General features: G+C 17.5%; 6 protein-coding genes across 6 annotated transcripts, besides 40 other annotated features; 5 read left to right on the forward strand and 1 right to left on the reverse strand. All coding sequences in view use genetic code 6, as the record gives it.

Annotated features, from left to right (window-relative positions):
- Window positions 1–495: 495 nt before the first annotated feature.
- IMG5_198800 (thioredoxin reductase, putative) lies at window positions 496–2814 on the reverse strand (the record flags this gene model as incomplete). The annotated part of the gene is made up of 7 exons (XM_004024123.1): window positions 496–961; window positions 1078–1105; window positions 1301–1462; window positions 1751–2282; window positions 2333–2417; window positions 2476–2534; window positions 2587–2814. The coding sequence occupies 7 exons, from the start codon at window positions 2812–2814 to the stop codon at window positions 496–498; spliced, it is 1560 nt and encodes a 519-aa protein (XP_004024172.1).
- Window positions 1490–1551: a microsatellite.
- Window positions 2289–2324: a microsatellite.
- A 1306-nt stretch (window positions 2815–4120) lies between the features above and the next one.
- IMG5_198810 (hypothetical protein) lies at window positions 4121–4416 on the forward strand (the record flags this gene model as incomplete). The annotated part of the gene is made up of 2 exons (XM_004024124.1): window positions 4121–4246; window positions 4363–4416. 2 exons carry the CDS (start codon window positions 4121–4123, stop codon window positions 4414–4416), a joined length of 180 nt encoding a protein of 59 aa, XP_004024173.1.
- A 274-nt stretch (window positions 4417–4690) lies between these two features.
- IMG5_198820 (hypothetical protein) lies at window positions 4691–10497 on the forward strand (the record flags this gene model as incomplete). Its single annotated transcript, XM_004024125.1, has 14 exons — window positions 4691–4953; window positions 5086–5272; window positions 5315–6012; window positions 6108–6406; window positions 6451–6757; window positions 6837–7039; window positions 7075–7186; window positions 7228–7385; window positions 7532–7898; window positions 7959–8626; window positions 8674–9334; window positions 9584–9932; window positions 10022–10178; window positions 10490–10497. The coding sequence occupies 14 exons, from the start codon at window positions 4691–4693 to the stop codon at window positions 10495–10497; spliced, it is 4437 nt and encodes a 1478-aa protein (XP_004024174.1).
- Window positions 4965–5054: a microsatellite.
- Window positions 6018–6072: a microsatellite.
- Window positions 7387–7462: a microsatellite.
- Window positions 7463–7520: a microsatellite.
- Window positions 9310–9386: a microsatellite.
- Window positions 9319–9371: a microsatellite.
- Window positions 9323–9417: a microsatellite.
- Window positions 9339–9440: a microsatellite.
- Window positions 9361–9454: a microsatellite.
- Window positions 9369–9454: a microsatellite.
- Window positions 9410–9509: a microsatellite.
- Window positions 9430–9475: a microsatellite.
- Window positions 9440–9479: a microsatellite.
- Window positions 9965–10002: a microsatellite.
- Window positions 10498–11407: 910 nt separating the features above from the next.
- IMG5_198830 (hypothetical protein) lies at window positions 11408–11873 on the forward strand (the record flags this gene model as incomplete). The annotated part of the gene is made up of 2 exons (XM_004024126.1): window positions 11408–11590; window positions 11706–11873. The coding sequence occupies 2 exons, from the start codon at window positions 11408–11410 to the stop codon at window positions 11871–11873; spliced, it is 351 nt and encodes a 116-aa protein (XP_004024175.1).
- Window positions 11599–11671: a microsatellite.
- Window positions 11634–11689: a microsatellite.
- Window positions 11874–12198: 325 nt separating the features above from the next.
- Window positions 12199–12249: a microsatellite.
- Window positions 12200–12249: a microsatellite.
- Window positions 12205–12371: a microsatellite.
- Window positions 12257–12411: a microsatellite.
- Window positions 12308–12382: a microsatellite.
- Window positions 12312–12417: a microsatellite.
- Window positions 12348–12417: a microsatellite.
- Window positions 12418–12427: 10 nt separating this feature from the next.
- Window positions 12428–12480: a microsatellite.
- Window positions 12481–12500: 20 nt separating this feature from the next.
- Window positions 12501–12561: a microsatellite.
- A 30-nt stretch (window positions 12562–12591) lies between these two features.
- Window positions 12592–12662: a microsatellite.
- A 1451-nt stretch (window positions 12663–14113) lies between these two features.
- IMG5_198840 (hypothetical protein) lies at window positions 14114–16450 on the forward strand (the record flags this gene model as incomplete). The annotated part of the gene is made up of 4 exons (XM_004024127.1): window positions 14114–14228; window positions 14503–15248; window positions 15499–15607; window positions 16446–16450. 4 exons carry the CDS (start codon window positions 14114–14116, stop codon window positions 16448–16450), a joined length of 975 nt encoding a protein of 324 aa, XP_004024176.1.
- Window positions 14261–14339: a microsatellite.
- Window positions 14412–14471: a microsatellite.
- Window positions 15253–15327: a microsatellite.
- Window positions 15253–15329: a microsatellite.
- Window positions 16451–16945: 495 nt separating the features above from the next.
- Window positions 16946–17075: a microsatellite.
- Window positions 17004–17061: a microsatellite.
- Window positions 17076–17200: 125 nt separating the features above from the next.
- Window positions 17201–17251: a microsatellite.
- A 54-nt stretch (window positions 17252–17305) lies between these two features.
- On the forward strand, window positions 17306–21677 carry IMG5_198850 (hypothetical protein; the record flags this gene model as incomplete). Its single annotated transcript, XM_004024128.1, has 5 exons — window positions 17306–17841; window positions 18010–18721; window positions 18794–18897; window positions 18957–21002; window positions 21074–21677. The coding sequence occupies exons 1-5, from the start codon at window positions 17351–17353 to the stop codon at window positions 21675–21677; spliced, it is 3957 nt and encodes a 1318-aa protein (XP_004024177.1). The 5' UTR covers window positions 17306–17350.
- Window positions 21110–21176: a microsatellite.
- Window positions 21124–21188: a microsatellite.
- A 303-nt stretch (window positions 21678–21980) lies between the features above and the next one.
- Window positions 21981–22023: a microsatellite.
- Window positions 22005–22060: a microsatellite.
- A 23-nt stretch (window positions 22061–22083) lies between these two features.
- Window positions 22084–22135: a microsatellite.
- The last annotated feature ends 272 nt before the right edge of the window (window positions 22136–22407 follow it).

The following is a 22407-nucleotide window of genomic DNA, read 5'->3' on the forward strand; positions in this document are numbered from 1 at the left end:
ACATCTAATAATTTTTTTAGATATCATTAAATATATGTTTTTTTTATTTTTATAATTTTTTATTTTTTTAAAGACTAAAAAATTAATTTTTCTTATATTAATAAACAATATATATATATATATATATATATTTTATATAATTAATAACAAATAAAAATATAAAACGTATTTTAATAAAACTATAAATATATAATATTAATCAAATTTATATATAATATAGGATTATTTTGAAAAAAAATATAATAAAAAATAATTAAAACTCCTTTCAAAAAAAAATATATTTTTATACTATTAGAAAAAAATTAAAAAATATGTTTGATTATACTTAAATTGATCTTTTTTCAAGAAAAACTTTGTAATTCAATATAAAATCTTTACTTATTAGTAATTTCGATTAAATATTTTCATTTAGGTTTATTTTATTTTTAAAATAATCATTAAAATTAAATAAGACAAAAAGTAATTCAAGAAAAAAGAATATAATCACACTCAAGCTCAGCAAGAAGTTTTCTCATAAGGCTCCCCGGAACTTTTAGTTATATTTAATCCCGTAAACTCCTCTGATGTAGTAGGATGAATACCTATAGTTCTATCTAAATCGAATTTAGTCGTACCTAATTTCATTGCTACAGCATATCCTTACATAACCTCACCCGCATTAGGTCCCAAATAATGAATACCTACAATTTTATCATTTTCTAATTTATTACATATTATTTTAGCATAAGCTTTCCTTTGCAAAGAATTATAATCTTCATCATATCTTGGAGAAATTTATTCTTCTAAAGGTGTATATTTAGAATGATAGACTTCTATATTTTCTTCTCCATATTTCTTTATTGACTATTCTTCAGATAATCCAGTGCATGAATATTCAGTAGGAGTAAATATGGTTGTAGGGAAATCATTTACATCCAATTTTAATTTTTAGAAATATACACAATTAATATCTTTATTTTATCTTTTATAAATAAGTCTTTTGGCTAATAATTAACCTTGTTTTTATGCTACAGGCGTTAGTTCAGGAATACCATCAAGAACCTCACCAATTGCATATATATTTTTATATTAGTTTACTCTAGTTCGTTTTCAAATCTTCCTTTATCTTTATTAATTTTTATAAATATTAATATATGTTTTATTTTTAAAACTTTTTTATTTCTATTATTTATTTATATTCCTATTCTATCTAAATTTAATTTTTAAGTATTTGCTTATCTTCCGATTGCAAATAAAATAGTATTAAAACCTTTAATAATAATAATAAAATGTATTAAATAATAAATATATAAAAAAATACAATCTTCAGTTTCTTATTAAGTAACTTAGTTAACAATTTTAACCTTAAATAAATTTTCATCAACTTTTTCAATTGAAGAAGGTAAAGAAGTAGGTACAATATTAACACCATTTTCTTTTTAGAGATTATAGACGATTCTATATGCAATGTCTTAATCAAATTCTAATGTTTATATAAAAATAAAGATAAATTTAAATATATATATATATAAATTATATATTTATATATTTAATTATATATTATATTTAATTTAATTTATTTTAATATTTTTTCATTTAAATTTTTTTGTTTTTAAACTTTTCTATTAAAATAAAGTATATTTTCAAAAAAAATTTAATGATATTTTATTTATTTTTATAATTAAATAAAATAAAAAAATCTATTTTTTATAATTATTTGTTTATATATATAAGAATATTATTTAAATATAAACATAAATAAAAAAAATACCTCTTAAATATAATTATCTTGTCATCATACTAGTATGATATCCTAAAGTACTTAAAAAACCCGCACATTCTACTGCAATATATCCACCCCCTACAACCAGTGTTTTTCTTGGTGGACATTTTTACATGAAAATATCATCACTAGTAATACCATATTTATAGCTATTTTTACATTATTCATCTGGTAAAATTAAAGGCCTACCTCCTACTGCAATAACAATTTAATCAGCTGTAATTTTTCCTAAATCTTCTTATTTTTCTTAATTAATTAAATTATTATCTTATAAATAAGATGATATATGTTATGATTTTGGAGAAAAAACTAATGTGTTTTTATCATAAAATGTCGCTAAAGCATTTACATAATCAATATTTTTATCTACTAATTATTTTTTGTAACCAAAATTTATACTTTTTATATATGATTAGACATTTTATACTAGGTTCTCCCATATAAAATGTTTGCTATCTAATTTTCCTTCATTTAATTAATTTAAATCAAATCCATATCCAGGAGAGTTTAATAAAATTTCCTTTTATTATTTATATTTTTCAATTTATTTTATTTTTAAATTCAAAAAACCTTATATAATCCTGATGTATGCATAAGTTTTTTAGGAATGCATCCAACATTAACACATGTTCCTCCTAATCCCCATGTATTACCTCTATTTATATTCAAATATATTATTATTTATATAAATTTTTTGAATTTTTATTTATTACTATGTTGATTATTCTACATAATCAAAAACTACTGTTTTTAAATTATGTTTAGAAGCTTCCTATTTTTAGTTTATATATATATATTTTTAATTATATTTTATTTAAATTTACTAATGCGAATGCTAGTCCTCCTGATCCTCCACCAATAATTGCTACATCATAATGTTTATTATTTATTTTCTAATCTATTAAAGGCTTGGTTTTTAAATTATTGAGATTTATAGTGCCTTACAATTAAACTGTTGAAGAAAATCTATATAAAGAAGAAGTAGATTTATTTTAATTCAAAAAAGAGAAAACATATTGGTTTAAAGTTGGCAATTTAATTATTTTAAACATAATTTTATTTAACCTTTAATATTAATAAAATAGAAAAATTATATATAAAATATTTAATAAAAAAATAAAGATAGTTTATTGTAATTACTTATTTTTTATAAATAATATTCATTTAGATAAAAATAAAGAAAATAATAATAATAAATAAAACATAATATAATATTGATATTTGTATATTATATTAAATATTAAAAAAATAAAAAACTAATTGATATTAATTTATTTGAAGTTTTAAAAGAAAATAACCTTTATTTTTTTTTGATTAAGTTAAAAAATAATAAAAATAATAATTTTTTTTCATTATTTTAAATGTTTTTGTATAATGTTTTTTTTTAAAAAAAATAAAATAAAATATATAATGATTTATTAAATTTTTTTTAAAAAAATTATAATATTTTATCCTTCAAAATATTATATTTAATTTGTTTTACATTTTCAAATAAATTAATAAGACTTTTGATTTTCGTTATAAATTAAATAAATAAAATATTTATATAAATATTATTTTAATATGTTATTATAATTTTTATTTTCTTTAAATAATTATTTAATACTTAAATATAATTTTCAATATTTATTTACTTTTTATTATTATATATTTTATGTTAATAATTAATATTTTAATATATTAATTATTATCTTAGTATTTTATAATAAATGGAAAAAATATATCAAGCTTAAGGTGTTTTTTCTTATTAGACCATAAGAGTTATATATTTTATTTAAACTAATATTTTAATTATTATACATAAGATATCAAATAATTAACCATCTTTTAGTTATATTATGTTTTATTTTTGATGTATTATTAATTGAATTGAATTTAATTAAAATATATTATATTTTCGTATAATTCTAATTTTTCATAAACAATTTTTTTATCATTATTATTACTTTTAATCTAAACTCATTATTTTCTTCTAATTTCATTTTTTCTTTATAAAAATGAAATCTAATTTTAAGTAAAAGAAATTAATAGATAAAAAGATATATGATGTAAAATATAAATATTAATAATGTGATTTAATTTATTATTTTCTTCTATAAATTTATTAACTTTATATATATAATTGAAACAAAACAAAAAATATTATTTAATATTTAAAGAAATATAATAAAAATAAAACTTTTTTGAATGAATTTTTAAAAAAATAATAAAAAAAAAATAAGATAATATTTAAATTATTTATTTTTTAAAATAATAATAATAATTAATTAATTAATTTAAATAAATATTTGATTTTAAATAAATATAAAACATAAAATTTTGTATATATTATTATAAAAAAAAACAAATAAGTTTTAAATGAAAGAATAATACAATAGCGAAATTCAAAAGCTAAAAAGAGATTTAGCAGTATAATTTGAAAGAGTAAAAGATTTAACAATTGAAAAATAATCTTTAGAAGAGCAATATCATTAATGTCGTATAGTAAAAATAAAATAATATGCTTTTTTTTTATAATAAAACAAAAAAAACAAAAACAAAAAAGGAAAGAGAAGATTTTTACAAAGAATATTAAAAAGCATAATTATTAAAATAAAAAGTACAAGAAATTGTCTAATAAGAAGTAAAAAAAGCCAGAGAAGAAGAAAGATTGAAATTCTAAAAAAGCTTAAATGAAATGGAATTATATAAAGAAAAAAACTAATAATTATTAATAAAAGTTCAATCTTTAGAATAAGATAGTCAAAACAAAGAATTATAAATAAAAAAATTAAGAGCAGAATTTAAATAATTAAGTAAAAAATAAGAAGGAGCAGATTTTGATGAAGAATAATGGGAAAAAGATTAAAAAGAAATAATGGAAGAAGCCACTTCTTTAAGAAGAAAACTTAACAAAGAAAAATAAAAATATAATGATTTATCAGAAAAATGGACAATATTTTAGCAGAAAATAGAGTTTTAAGAAGATTAGCTAAAGTGTCAGAAAATTATGGGTTTAATTTGGAAGAAATTAAAATAGCAGAAAAATAAAAAATAGAAGACTATAAAGCTTAAGTTAGATATTTAGAAAAAGAAGTAGAAGAATTAGAAGGTGAAAGAATGTAATTAAGAAATAGACTAAGAATACTTTCTAATATATATGATTAGAATCCTAGAGGAGATAGATATTTAGGACTGACTTAAAATGAATTGTATATTTAAAATATATAAAATATATATTAATATATATTTAAATTAAATAAAAATATTTATATATATATATATATATAAATATATATATATTTATTTATATTATTTCACCTATTTTAAATACACTTAATTAGATAATAAGTTGATGAATTTGTTGCTAATTTAAAAAATAAAATTCGAGTAAAGGTTACTTAAGATGACACAAAAACTTAATTAATTAAATAAATAAAAGAACTTGAAGATCAAGTAAGAAGATGTTAAATTGAACATGTAGAAAGAGAAAAAGATACTGATAAATAAAAACGAAAAAATAAAAATTTTGTAAAAATTAATAAATATAAATATATTTATTTATATATATAGAATGATAAAGATATATAATTAATTTTAGAATAAAATAACGAATTAAAGAAAGCGTTAGAACAAATAACATAATAATTATCTTAATTATAAAGTAATAAATCGATAACATAAAACAAACCAAGTATAGATTCAGAAAATAATGAATTAGATATAAATAATAAAGGATATCCTATATATTTATAACATTTAGCCAAACCACCTTAACCATTGCCTGGTGCTCTTGGGAATTGGGATGATATATCCTAAGTAAGAAGTTATAAATTCAAACAAAATATTCCTCCAGAAATATTCGAATTATATAGTGAAGGAGGGTTCAATTAGACTTTAGCGAAATATTAAATAGCATAACTATAAGTAATGAATATCGAAATAATAAAATTATTAACAGAAAAAGAGAAAGAATATAATATTTTATAGTCAGAATCAGAAGAAATGAAAAATTAATTAACAAAATGTCTTCTTATATAGGATAATCTATATGAAAAACACTATGAAGTGAAAAGTAAATTAGATGAAAAAGTTAAAATTATGGAAAATTAATTAAATGATAAAACTTGTGAAATTTAAAGACTAAACGAAGAACTTTATGAATACAAAAATATTAATTAAATTTCATAAAATAATGATAGAGATAAATTAAAATAAAAACTTGCTGAAATGACATAAAAAACATCAATTTTAGATGTTAATTTAATAAAGTATTTATACATATATATATATATATATATATATATATTTATATATTTAAATATATATATTTTGTTTCATTTTTTAATTTATTACTATTTAATAGAATTTCGAGAAAATATTCTTGTTTAAAAGATGAATATATTGAAATTTCAGAAGCTTATAAGAATTATAGCGCCGAGTTTTGCAAAAAAGAAACTATCTTGATTGAAAAAATATAAGGTTTAGTTGAATGGAAAAAGAAATCTTAACATTATTTAAAAACCTTGCTTTAAGAAGTTTAAGATTCTGTACATAAATCTCGATTTAATATATTAAGGAATAAATTCGATAAATAATAAGATGAATTAGCTAATATAAAAGAAAAAAATACACAATTGTTATCTGAAATACATAAATTAAAAAGTATATATATATTGTTTTTTAATATTAATATACAAAAATTATAGATTCTGAAAGAATGTTGTTTGAAAAAAACTAAAAAATAAGAATTTTAGAAGATGAAACATTAGAAATATAACTAGAATTATAAATGACAAAAAAAATGTTAGAAATAATAGACCCTCATTATAAAAAATATTTAATCTCATATTAAAAATTAGTTGATATAATGATAAATAAAAGCATTTCTCCAACATAAATTTTCTAATAAATTGATGACAATAGAGATGGATTTTTAGGTCCTTAGGAATTTTTATAAGCTATGAGAAATTTAAAAGTTGATTTTAATTAATAAGAAGTTGAAATATTATTTAAGTAATTATATATATATTTATTAATTTTATATATATATTGTATTTTATTTTTAATTTTTTTATTTATTAAATACTTTTAGATTTATGGATTTTGATGGAAGTAATAAGATTGAATTAAAGAATTTACTAGGAAATTAAGAAGATCAGGCGTTACTATAAGAAAATCCTAAGAATAGTTAATTTATGATTTATGGGAAAAAATTTAATAAGCTGGACTTAGTTTAGGTGAAACTTTTAAAGCATTCGACAAAGATGGTAGTGGAGAAGTTACTAAAGAAGAAACGTACATAACTTTGAAATCTTTAATAAAAAATATAGATGAAGAAACAGTTTCTTATGTCTTCCATATGGCTGATACTTCTGGAGATGGAAAAATTACTTACAGTGAATTTCATTCTCTTTTTGAAAATATTATATCTGATGTTATGAGGTTTATAATATAAAAATTTATATATATATTTTTAATAAAAGATAATAATTACTTATGACTGCAGAAGATTTAAGTTGGTAAAAGAAAGTTATTTTAAAAATAGATGAAGCAATACATTCATAAGGTTAATATATAAAAGATTTATATTAGTTATTAGATAATAATGATGACGATGAAATCGATTTTATAGAGTTTAAATGTATAATATATATATATATATATATATATATATATATATATATATATATATATATATATATATATTATATATAATATTTTTTATATTTTTATAATTTTATATATATATTAATATTTTATATATTTTATATTTTTAATTAATAATAGCCCTTTTTGTTAAACTTTAATTAAATGTTTAAGATGAAGAATTAAGACAATTATTTGCTGATATAGATATTGATAGTAATGGTAGTATAGAATATAATGAATTAATAAATTATATACGAAGTGCGAAAGTAGAAAAGATGAAAATTGAAAAAATGAAAAGAGTAGGTGCTAAAATAGACGCTATGTAAAAATAAGGACAACTAAGAGAATTAGATACTTAAGATATATAAAATTTACCAAAGGAAGCTCGCTTGGAATTAAAAATTAATCTCTTAGAAATAAAAGATAAAAACTTAAATAGTAGATGTGATATACTTATGTATTAATTAAATTTAACAGAAAAAATGAATGCTAAACTAAATTTATAGTACTATTATTAATTTTTATTTTTTAAAAAAATATATAAATTAATATTATTAAATAAAAGATTAAAAGATAGAGAAAATGAAATAATATTATAAATAAAAAAGTATAATGAATTATAAAAACTTTATCATAGAGCTTAAAATACGTTAGAAGGATGTGAAACAAAATAAATGAGTAAATAAATACATAAAATAAACAAAAGATTATAAAAAGAAGCTATGGAATTAAGAGTTTAAAATAAAAATTTAAAAAACCTTCACGAATTTGCCAGTAATTAAGTAAAAGAATTATTAATATCAAATGAAAGAAAAAAATTTGAAACAGAATCTTTATAAGAAACAATTAAAGAATTATAATCTACTTCTGATGAAAAGGCTATTGTCGGTAAATTATAGCATTCTTTAATGATTGCGAAATACAATTAATCTCAAACTAATATAAAATACGATAATTTAATACATGATTTAGAAAAATATTAATAATAATTACAAATTACAGAATTTGAATTAAATGAGGCTAATTAAGATTCAATTGAATCTCGAGAAGTTTTAAGGTAAAAAATTTACGATTATGAAGATAATATTACAGATTTAAGAAATAAAATACTACCAACTATTACTATGTCAAAAATAGATGATATGTATAGAAGAATAAATGAATTATCTTCTGTAAAAACTGACTTAGAAATTTAAAATAAAAAATTAAGAGATGATAATCATGAATTAGCAAGTAAATATATTATATTTAATCAAGTAATTTTATTTTTTATTTTTTAGTAAAATGTGATTATTTTGAAGCTTTAGAGTAATAATTTGACGAATTAAAAAATGATTTAAAAACAAAATACAGCGATTAGTTATAATAGAGAGTAATAGAGTTATCTTTATAAGTATCAGAGTAAAAACTGATGGAAATGAAGGCTAAAAGAGACTAGGAAATCGCAAAAGAAAAAGAAGAATATTATTAAAGAATTACGCGATAACATCTAGAACATGTGAAAGCTTTGGAATAAGAATCAGAACTTACAAATAAAAAGTTTAATGAAAGAGAATAGTTTTGGAGGTAAAAACATTAAGAAGCAATGAATTTAGTTATGAATGATAAAGAAATGAAAGAAAAAGATAAAAATGATGATCCAATATATAGATTAAGAAGATAAGCAGGAAAAACAAATAAAATAATAGGAACTGTTTAGTTAAATAATACTTAAGAAAATGCAAAAGAAAAAAATCAAAAAGAATACTAAAATACAGTAATGCATAAAGGAGTTAAGTATATAAATGAATTAGAAGCAGAAGATAATGAAAATTAAGAAAATATTTAAAATCTAAAAAAAGAAATAGAAGTATATAAAGAAAGATAAACAAGTTTATATCAAGAAATAGATAGATTAAAAGAATTTGTAAATTAATTAAAAAATGAATAAAATAATAAAAAGTAAATAAAAATAAAATATTAAATAAATATAAAAATATATATATAAATAATATATTATAAATATATATATAAAAATATATATATATATATATATATATATATATATTTATTTAAATATATTTTTTTATACATATATTTTTTATTTTTTTTTATATTTACATTTATATATATATTTTGTATTTTTAATTAATACAATTAAATTCATATATTTCCTAGTAACAATAATTTCGAATATAGTGAATAAAATAGATATAATTTTATAAATGAAGATAGTTAAAAAATAGCTTTAGCTGCTTAAAAAACTATCAGTACTTTATAAGGTCTTATAGATGATAAAAATTACGAAATTGAAAGAAAAGATTTACTTATTGAAAAAATGAAAAGAGATTTTAGATAAGAAAAAGAAAAAGATTCAGCTGAAATTCGAAAACTTTTAATGTAGGCATGTTCTACATCAGGTTCTAGAAATGATATATAAAATAATAATAGTTTCTTTTCAAAAAATGATGAAGAAAACTATAAATCTAAAAATAATTTAGAAAGTTAAGTTGATTAATTATCAATTAAATGTAAGCTTTAACAAAAAACAATAGATGAGGTAATTTATATTAAATAAATATAATTTATTTTTATATATATATATATATATATATATATATATATATATAATTTTTTTATATTTATAAGCTTGAAGTTCTTGTAAAAAGATTAGAAGATGAACTAATAATTTCAAGATAAAACCATAAAGTTTAAGATCTAGAAGATTAAGTAAAGGCTTTATAAAAATTACTAAAAGAAAATAATAGAATTATTCAAGATTTGAAGAAATAGAAAGAAGCTTTATGTAAAGAATATAAAGATTCAGTTGAATAAAATGTTGATAAAGAAGAAGAATATAAAAAGAAGATTCTTTAATTAAAAAAAGATAAATAAATATTAGAAAGACAAATAAAAGATTCACTCGAATCAATAAATAAATTAATGAAAGAAGCAGAAAATTCAAAAAACTAAACATAAAAATTATAAATATAAGACCTTTTGAAAAAAGAAGAAAACTTAAAAAAAAAAGATTCTGACAAAACATAAATATAATAATAATAATAATTAGCATTAACTTTAAAAGAATAAGATTTATAACATTAATTAAATAAAGAGAAATCTGAACATTCAAAAACTTTAGAAAAACTCAAATAAATAGATATATAAAATAAGGAATTTTAAGAAACTATAAAACATTTCTCAAAGGAAAAATATTAAGGAATTTATGATTCAAATAATTACTTAAAACCAATTAAAAAAATGTCTTTTGAAAATTATTAAGATATAGGTTAGTCGATTAAGATTTATTTACAAAATACACCAAATTATGACCTTTTTAAAGAAATAAGGTAGCAAGATGAAAAGAAATAAGGATTTATTTTTGCAAGTAACCTTAAGAAGATCTTCGATTTGAAAAATATTAATTTAAGGACTGAAGATTTCCAAAAATTAATACAAGGAAGTTAAAAAATTGAAAATAAAGTAAATAATTAAGACACTAAAGTAGATATAAATAAGCTTTTTTGTATTATATATAACCTATCAGATGCATAAACTGAAACAGAATTTAATTAAAACTAAGATTAAAATAAAGGAAATCATAAAAACAGCGAAAAATCAAATTTCGAATAGGAAAGGTTTTTACTTTTATAAGATAAAGACAAAAACCCTAGAAAAGAAGAAGAATTGTAAAAAAGAAATGAAATGTTAAAAATCTAAATTTAAAATTAAAAAGAAGAAAAAGATAAACTTTAAAAATAATTAAATTTAAAATCTGAACAATGTAAAATTTTGGAAGTTTAAATTAAGAAATTCCAAAATAAAAATAATAATAATGATAAATAATAAGATTAATTTATAGTAGGAGGATACAAAGATGAAAATATAGCCTAATTAAAATAGAGTATATTTAATTTGGAAGAAATGAATTAAAAATTAGAATATACAGTAAGAAATAAAGATATAGAAATTCATAAACTAAAAGAAGATATAATTAAATAAGATCAAAGTATTAAATAATTAAAAATTTAAAATATGAAAACTAAAAATACACTCGATAATGCTATCTCTAATAAAATTTAACCTGAATAACTTAAAGATAATATATTCTAAGAAAAAGAATTACTTATTAGAGAATTAAAAGAAAAACTAGATAAAGCAAGATAAGATGAATAACATTTAGTTGACAGATTGTATATACTTGAAAAACAAAATAAAGTAAAATAAAAATAATAAGCATTTATATATATAAAATAAAATGTATATATATATATATATATATATATATATATATATAAATTTAAATATAATATATATTTTATATTTATTTTAGGAACTTGCATATATTAAAGAAAATTTTGATAATCATATAGAAAGGTTAAATAGAAGAATTTCAGAATTATCAGAAAATCAATAAAACTAATAAAATTATGTTAAATTCTCAAATGACAATAAATAATCATAATAATCTGCTCTTAAAAAAACAGTTGCTAAAAGATGAATTAATTCTTTATTTTTTATTTATTTAATTTAATTATATTTACAATAGTTTTTAAAAAATAAAATATATATTATATTTTTATCTTAATAATTTTTTTTTATTACTAAAATATAATAATAAATTACAAAACGAAATATTAAAATATATTATTAAAAATATATAATAAATATTTTATAAAAAAAAAAAATTATTTTAAGGTTAATTATATTTTTAAATTATATTATATTTAGATATAAATTTATAATGAAATAAAAATTAAAAATAATTTGCTTAATTTATATATTAATATATAATATATTTATAATAATTAATTTAGTAAATTATTTAAAATAAAATAAAATAATATAAAAATAAAATAAAATAAATATACAAATAATTTATGAATAAAAAATAATAATAATTGTAATAATAAAAAAAATTATATAATAATAAAAAAATATATATAAAAAATATAATATTTAATATATAAAAAATTATAATAAATAAATATTATAAAAAAAATATTATATATAAGTAAATACTATATATAAAAAATATATAATATCAAAGTGTTTAAGATATTAAAAAAATAGTATAAATTAAAAGATATAAAATATAATATATAAATATTTAATATTTAAATGAATTTATATACATATACATATATATATATATATATATATATATATATATATATATATATATATATTACAATATTAAATATTTTTCTATAATAATCTATTTATTTATTTTTATTTTTTTATTTATATTATATATATATATTAATTAATATATTATATTTTTTTATTTTTTTTTATATATATAATATATAAAATGCTTGAAAAAATTAAATTATAATATGAATCTTCATTTCTTGATTAATAAAAAATTTTTTAAATATTTTAATAGCGTTAAATAAAAGAAGATGATAATTCCAGCCTTCCTATATTTTAAACTAAATCTTATTTTTCAAGTAAATAATCCTAAAATAAATAATAAAAATAATTTTCTTAATCTTTCTAAATTGAATAATCTAAAACTTGCATCAATTAAAAATCATAAATTGTTTAAATTAAAAGCCAATTAGGTTAAACTTAACATAATAATGTATTTTAATAAAATTCTATTTGTTTACTTAATGGTTTAAATTAAATTATATAAACTCCAGATTCTTAATAAAATTAAAATTAAAGGAAAAGAATATATAAATTAAACTGTTCTCCTTAAAACAATAATAACGAGAATAGTTAAAATTTCGATATTCGCAATTTGAATTTAAGCCAAGACTAAAAAATAATTTCAAAAAAGAATTTTAATATAATAAATTAAAGTAAAAATATTGAAAAAAGCAGCTTTTTTTTCACCCTTAAACTAAAAAAACTAGCCACTTAAATAGTTCAAAATTTATAGAGTAGAAGATATTAAAATTTGCGTTAATAACATTTGAAATTTTTCAATGACAAGACTATTTTTGTTCATAATGATTAAAAAATATTTACTAATGATAAAAAAAACGAATAATTTTTGCTTAAAAATAACTTCTCATGCTATCAATATTTAAATTTTTAATTAATTAAAATCTATATTTAATTATTAACTGAAAATACAAGGAAAAAAATACAAAAAATTCCTACTTTTTAACCCTCTAATTAATTTAAATTAATGTGGGACTTATTAAATTTATTAGCTAATTTTTATTTTTTTCTATTTATACCATTAAAAATAACGTTTGGTTTAGGTTTATATTCCAATTCCTTTAGTTTTTTAAGTGTTTTTATAATCATATTTGATATTCTAGTCACTTTAAATACTAGTTATTATTCTAAAGGAGAAATAATAGGCAATAGAATTAATATAATATCAAATTATTTGTCAAAGAGGTTTATATATGACATAATATCACTATTACCATTGTTTATAAACGACCAAAGTGACCGAAAAGAAAACATTTTAACTGATAAAAAAAAAATTTTAGAAAGCATTATTTCTATTTTATTTTTTATTCGTATTTCTCATATAACAAATTTAAAAAATAAGCTAGAAGATTGTATATATTAAAAAAAAAACTGACATATTTAATGCAATTATTTAATTTATTAATATATGCACTCTATATAGCACATATTTTTGCATGTATATGGCTTATTATTGCACGATATGAAATTAAAAATGAAAAAATGAGTTGGATTACAAATTTTTAAATACAAGAGGATTAATTTTTGAGTTAATATTTATATAGTCTATATTTTGTAACTATAACGATGACAACAGTAGGATATGGCGATATTAAACCAACAAATTAATTAGAAGTAACTATTGCAATTACAATAACAATAATAACTACAGGAGTTTTTGCTTATTGTATTAATCAAATAGGTAATAATTTAAAAGTAAAATAAAATTTAAAGTATATATATATTTTATATATGTATAATATAAATAAATATATACATATATGTATATATAATATATATAATATATATATATTCATTTTTTTTTTTTTATAATATAAATATGTATATATATTATATATAGTATTTATTCATGTATTTTTATACATATATATTTTTATATATTTATATCCGTTTCTATATATTGTTATATATTTATATATATTTTACTTATTAATGTCTTTTTTATATTTTTATAGGAACTATAGTTAAATTTTTATCTGAAGAAAAAGAAAAATCTAAATATACTATATAAATCATAAATAATTATATGTCTAAAAAAAATATTAATAAAGATTTATAATAATAAATAAGAGAATATTTAGAATATTATTTAAAAGAATCTACTATAAATGATCACGATAAAGAATGTAAAATTATTAATATGTTATCTGAGCCTTTATAAAAATAACTCATGATATAGGCTAATAAAATTGCTTTGATTGATTCTCCTATTTTTAGGAATAATTTTACTGAAAATACTATTTAAAAAACTGTTTTTTTAATACAAGAAATACGTTGTACTCCCGAAGAAATATTATTTTATGAAGGAGATTTGGATGATTGTTCTATTTTTTTTATTTTATAAGGTAAACTTGAATTATTTGTTGATTCTGATAATAATCTAGGAAAATAAAAAATTAATTCTTTAAAAATATTTAATAAAGGTCAATGTGTGGGTGAATAAAGTTTTTTTACAGGTTAACCAAGAGAAACAAGTATAAGAAGCGTAGATTTTACAACTTTGCTAATGATAAAAAGGTAAGATTTTATATCTATACTAAAAGAATCTCCAATAGATTATGAGAATTATTGTCACATAAAAGATAAATTAGTTTTATATAAAAATTATAAAAATTTAGGAAATAAATGCTTAAGTTGTGATAGTGATTATCATTTTGTTAATGAATGTCCATATATACATTATATACCAAATTAAAATAAAGTAAATATTTATATATATATATATATATATCTAATATATTTATATATTTATATATTTATATATTTATATATTTATATATTTTCATAAAAAAAAAAAATAGATAATAAAAATATATTAAAAACCTATATTTTAAATTCGAGATTAATTTCCATGTTATATGAGACATTAAAAATATAATACATTTTCTTTAATTGATAAAGTGTAATATGAAGCTAATTTAATATTTAATAGAAATATTTAATTTATATAGAACTAAGAATGGTTTGATGAATACTAAAAATCAGATTTAGAATATAATGTTTATTTAGATTATGATGAAAACAATGAAACAAATTCTGAAAATCTAATAAATGTTTAAAGTAGTTTAAAAGAATTTAATAATAATCATGAATAGGAAGAAAATAATATTATTTATAAAAAATAAAATAGTTTAAATTAAAAAAATCTTCAATTAAATATATTTCCAAACTTAGAAGAAAATAAATTCTTTTTAAGAAATTAATCATTAAAATCTTAACCATAACCCCTTTCTGGTTTAACAGAAAATTTCGAAACAAAAGAACCTTCTTATTAATCTAGTTATTAATCAACTTAATAATCATAAATTTCTTTAAAATTAAAAAATGAAAACATTGTAAATAACAATAACGAAAATTTAATCAGAAATTCAATCTCTAAGAAAAACAGTATTATATTTGATAAACTAGAAAAGCGAAATACTAATAAAAAAAATACTTCCGGGACTATAAATTCATCATCGGCAATGTAAAATAATGAAAGTAAAAACAACAAAAGGAAACTTTCTTAGGTTCGAAGAGGATTAATAAGATAAAATACATTAAATAATACTATTCTAGCCTTATAAGGGGTTGAAAATATTCTTATGTATGGTAAATTATAAAGAAATAATTAAGATTTATTTGAAGTAATGAAGTCTTTTGAGATCTATTTTTCACATAATAATATTGAGTCGATAATTATCAAACTTTAAAAAAAATATCCAAATATTTATGTAAAAAATAATAAGTAATAATAAATCTATAAATAATTTTCTCAAAAAAAAACTTACGGGCAATAAACTGTGGTATCGTAAAATAATAGAATGAGCAAAATGGATGTTTTATTATAAAAATTAATCAATTAATAAGATAATGATGATGATGATTTAGATTATCTTAATGATTAATATTCAAATAGGTTGAGAAAAAAATCACATACTATGCATAAGTTAGATATGTATAAAACAGATTAATCACAATAAAAAAACAATTTAGACTAATAATTAGCTTAGACTTAATAAATTATTGAATAGGTAGATAAAGAATTTTAGGTAAATTAGAATTTAATTGATTAATAACTTAATATTATACCTTAAAAATTATCTCATACTAATTGTTAAAATATAGGAATAGTTTAAAAAAAGAAATCTTAGTCATTATAATTATAGTTATCAGATATTATATAAAAAATATTAAATAAATGAAATTTATATATATTTTTTTTTAAATTAATGATAATAATAATTTTATGTTAATATATTTTCCCAATATATTTATTTCTATTATTCAATAAAAAATATTGATTTCAAAAATTATTATATTAATTTAATTAATAATGATTACTAATATTTAAATTATTTTAGAAAAATATAAATTTAAGATATAAAAATAAAATAAAAAATAAAAATAGTTTTCTCCTATATTTATATATATATATATATACTATTTTCTTATTATTATTATTTAATATATATTATATATTTTTATTTATATTTTATATTTTTATTATTTTTATATTTTTATATTTATATATTATTAAATATTATATTTAAATGTAATACACATTATTTTTTAATTGCGCATTAATATGTTAAACGCAATTTAATAACATTATATTTATTGATTACTAAATATATTTAAAAAAAAAAATAATCACTTTTTTAATTAAATTTAAAATAAAATTATTATTTTTATGAAATAATAATTATTGTTTTAAAAAATAAATATAAATATCTATATTTTAATTGCTATATATACAAAAGTAAAATAAAAAAAGTAATATGCAAAAGCGTAAATACCGTCCTAAATAAATTGAAACCAAAAATGAGAAAAACATAACATTAAATCTCGAATTATAAAAACTAAAGGCTATATATATGGAAAATATAATAGGAATTCCCCAAGAGCCCACATATTACCGTGCATTTTAAATAAACATATTCCCCGAATAATTAAACATTGATGAATAAAATGAAGAATCATAAAATAAAGCAGATTTTTTCATATGTTTAGGCTTTAATATTCCCCTAGAATATCCTGAAGAAATGCCCAAAATTCAAGTTAAAACTTACAAAGGATTTGATAAATACGACATTTAGCTTTTATAGGAATAATTATTTGAGTTTGCTTTAAAAAATACTGGTAAGGAAATGTTTTTTGATTTAATAGAATTCGCTAAATTTTATATAAGTAATATACATTAAGAATATTTAGATAAAGTTTAAACATACAAAACAAAATAATATATAGAATAATATTTTAAAATAAAAAAATATATATAAATAGGAAAAGATACATAATAAAATGATTTAAATGTAATTATATGAAGAAAAAAGAAAAGAAATATTAGCAGAATAATAATAAAAAGAAGCCGAAATGGCTGAAAATAATAAAAAAGTAATCGAATAGGAAAAAACTTAGTCTATCTTAAGAATGAATGATAATGATGAGCATTGATTAAGATTATAATGGCTTAATAGCAGGGAAGTTTAATCTAAATAATAAAATATTATTAATTAATAATAATAAGAGGAATTTCATTAATAATAATTTTAATATTATTTTAATACAAAAGAGAAAAATTTAATTCGATATTTTGATTAAAATTGCGATGAAAAAGATATTTTTATTGTAAACTTATTAAATATTTTGATTAAAGTATTCAATTTTGAAAAATATGAAATCAATATTATTTAAAATAGTATTAATAGTACTAATTTATTCGTAAAAGAAATGAATAAAGCTCTCCAAAATGAATATTAATAGGCTTTTTAGCATATTTTTTAATAGAAATTGCATAAAGTGTAAAAAAAAGTATAAAATTCAATTTAAAATTTGCCCTAAAATCTCCTTAAAGACTTTATATAGGGTATAGGGGGTGATTTTATAAAATAAAATTAACTTTTTTAATATTATAAAGAACAATTTTAATGTAAAAATTGCATAAATAAAAATAATTAAAACTTTTAATCTTTTGATTAAAAAGAAAACCAAACATTAAAAAAAGACGAAAAATAATAATAATAAAATAATTTAGAACAAATTATTTAAAATTAAGAAAATAATAAAATAATCAATAATGTATTAAATTTTGAATTAGCAAATACTGAGAAAAGTAGATATTTAACAGATTTTGAGGAAATTAAAGTTTTAGGATAAGGAGCTTTTGGCCAAGTAGTAAAAGTTAAAAACAAAGTAAACCAAAAAAAAAAAATATGACAAAATCAATAATAATTATTATATTAAATAACAATAATAAAAAAAAAGTTAGATGGAAGATATTATGCTATAAAAAAAATAAAAATCCGCAAAGAATAAAACATCTAGAAGCTTATGAGAGAAGTAACCTTATTATCCCAATTACATCACAGGTTTTTTTTATAAAATAAAACAAAACAAAAACACCCGAATAAAAAATAAATAAAAAAAGACATGTATTAAGATACTATTAAGCCTGGTTAGAAGAATCCAGTTTAACCGAAGAAACAAACCAATAATAACTCAACAGTAATAGTAAGACTTTTGATGAAAACTTTTAATCTTCTTCTTCTATATATAATACAAATATCAATCCTAATAATAATATAAATATAAACTATAACAATAATAATTCTTCATCCTTTTATGAATTTTCTTCTTTTAAAAATTCTTATGATGACAACAGTATATAAAAATCCCGACTTTAAAATTAAAACTAATAACTCAATAATGCAACTAGACTAATGATATTATTCATTTAAACTGAATACTGTCCTTCTACTCTTGCTTAGAGAATAAAAGAATAATACTTCGCTTCTGACCCTATGGTTGTTTGGTAGTAATTTCGTTAAATTCTTGAAGGAATAAACTATATTCATTAACAAAATATCATCCATAGGGACCTAAAACCTGAAAATATATTCATTGATTCTGTCGGAGATTATAAAATAGGCGATTTCGGGCTTGCAAAATCATAAAAAAACTCAATTTTTACCAAACATCAATACTATATATAAAACCAAGAAAACGAGCTTTTTAACAAACTTATAAATAAGCCCTAATTAACAGCCAAAGAACTCGAAAATATAGATCATACTTTAAAAGTAGGCACTTATTTTTACCGGCCTTCCGAAACTTATATATAGGAAGAACAAGCTGATATATATGCTTTGGGAATTATTTTTTTTGAAATGTGGTGTGAGTTTTCCTCTAAATACGAGCGTTTTAAAGTCCTTTGTACTTTAAGAAATAATCATTCTTTTCCCAAAAAATTCGAACAATGTCATCCTAAATAAGTTAAATTAATTCAATGGATATTATAATTCTCTGCCTAAAAATGTGAGAAAGTCAGCGAAATTCTCCAATCAGACCTCATGCCGCCTAAAATGGAAGATAATTACATCCTAGATGCTTTAAAGACAATAAAAAATCCCGAAGGACCACTTTTTAAGCAAATAGTCGAAGCGATTTTTAAAAGCAGTCATTTATTAAATAACTAAGAATAATAATTATATAATAATCTCCCTTAAAATTTCCAATAATTAAACAATTTCTACACTGCGCATATTTATGATTATTTTTTTCATAAATAAGTTCTTCATTTTCCCTCTCCTTAAACTATATAAGCCCCAAAAGTTCAATTAAGGAATGATTTATCGTTTGAAATTGCAAAAAACCTCACAAACCCTTCTTTTATGATTTAATCGGGAAACATCTGCTATTTAAGATCTAATATAAGAGAAAGCTTCAAAAAAAACCTTAAAAAAGTAGACAATAAATTCCTCAAAAGCCACCTTTTTAAAAAATTCGAAGTCGGCCATGTATATAAATACATAGAAGACTAAAAAATAACCTGCCATTTTAACACTGACTATGATTGTGTATGTTTATAAGAAGACCTAAATATATACACAAGGGCCGAAACAATATTTTTCGCAGTAGAATTGATTGAAAATGCTGGTTTTTTAGTTGATAAAATAAGGGTAAATGATATAAATATACTAAGGAGTTATTTATCTAAATAATTAAAAAAAGAACAAATAAAAAAACTAGAAAATATACTATTTTTAGGAAATATAACTTCCCGTGATGTTAAAAAAAAGATTATAACAGATTTTTAATTACCAGAAAAAGACTTAGAAAAAATTATTACACTTTTAACAATAAAAAATAGTTCTAATGAAGAAATAAGAAATGCACTTTCTCATTATTTCCCGATGTGCTAGGAATATTTATCTTAGCTTTCATATGTAGAAAAAGAATTCAAAAATTAATATGTAAACTCTAAAAATTATTCTAATTAGAATTTCTATAAAGTCCCGGAATTCTAAATAGACTTGTATCTTTAATGTAATGATTTTGGCTTTAAAGATGGGCTCTTTTTTGCAATAGATATCTCGACAGTAAAAAATTAAACATATATGACACCTATTTTTGGAGGAACTTATGATATTAAAACGACTAAATATTCTAATGTATGCGATGTTATAATGGATACGTAATTTAAGTAAATTGTTATTAATAATAATCATTTTAATACAACAAATAATTTAGAAAATAATAATACAGATTATCTTTCAAAATCTGGAAACTCAGCATCGTCATAAAATAAAAATACAAATAATAATAATAATAATAATAATAATAATAATAATAATAATAATAATAATAATAATTATAATAAATTAATGAAAATTAATAAATTTATAAATAAAAAATTATACTAGAAGCTCATCTAAAGGATATGAAGCAAGTTTCTGGTTTTACTTTAATAAATGAAGCTTTAAATTATATAATTTAATAAAAATTTGAAAAAAAATAATAAATTAGTCAATAACTCTTTTTTAAATATGAATGCATAATTTGTAGTGTTGGAACAGGTCTTTTATTTGAAAAACTAAGGTTTCAATAATGTTGTTAAAGCAATAAAGTTAATGTTCTTATGTTTAGTTATAAAAATGAGTAATATTCATAAGAAGAATAATAAAATTATGCTGAACTTAATGACATTCCTCTTGTAGTTACTCTTACAGAAAAAACATTTTAATAAAAGAAAAAGGCATTTGTTAAAATTAAAAAAGAAAAAAGTAAAGAAATGAATATTTAAGAATTTAATTAATTCTTAAATAAAAATTATAAGAATTTAATTAAATAAAATACATTTTATATATGATAAATTATAGATATATATTTTATATAATAATATTAATTTACTATTACTTTTTTATAATTAAATATTACTAAATATATATTTAAAGAAAAATAAAATTATTTTAAACTATAAAAAATGATATATAAATAGAACAAATTTATAGGTTTTTAAGTATATTTTAATATATATATTTATATTTTATTAATAAGATTAAATGTTAAATAATCATCAACATTTAGATTCTACACTTTTTGAGCAATGAATATAATATTATAATGGTTAAAGTTATTAATCTTAATTATATAAATAAAAATGATTTAATTAAAAAAAAAAAATATAGAATAAAAAAATAAATAAAAAATTAAAATGTATAATATAAGTAAAATATAAAAATATTTAATAAAATAGAAGAATATAATAGATAATAATATTTATATATATATATAATTAATATATATATATATATATTTATATATATAATTGTATATATTTTAATTTTACTTTTTTAATTTTTTTTTTCATCATTTTAATCATTTTTTTTATTTTCAATTTTATCTAATAGATTTATAGCATTAGGATTATTTAAAGGATTTAAAAATACACCATTTGTATTTTTTTTTAAATTCTTAATAAAATTTTAATTATCAAATATATTATAACTATTATCTTAATTTATTATTTATAAAAATAAAATATTATATTTATACTTATTAATTATATTTTATTAGCATCTAATAATGATGTCATCTTA

Source organism: Ichthyophthirius multifiliis (assembly GCF_000220395.1).
Source record: "Ichthyophthirius multifiliis unplaced genomic scaffold scaff_1120509251414, whole genome shotgun sequence".
Taxonomy (NCBI): domain Eukaryota; phylum Ciliophora; class Oligohymenophorea; order Hymenostomatida; genus Ichthyophthirius; species Ichthyophthirius multifiliis.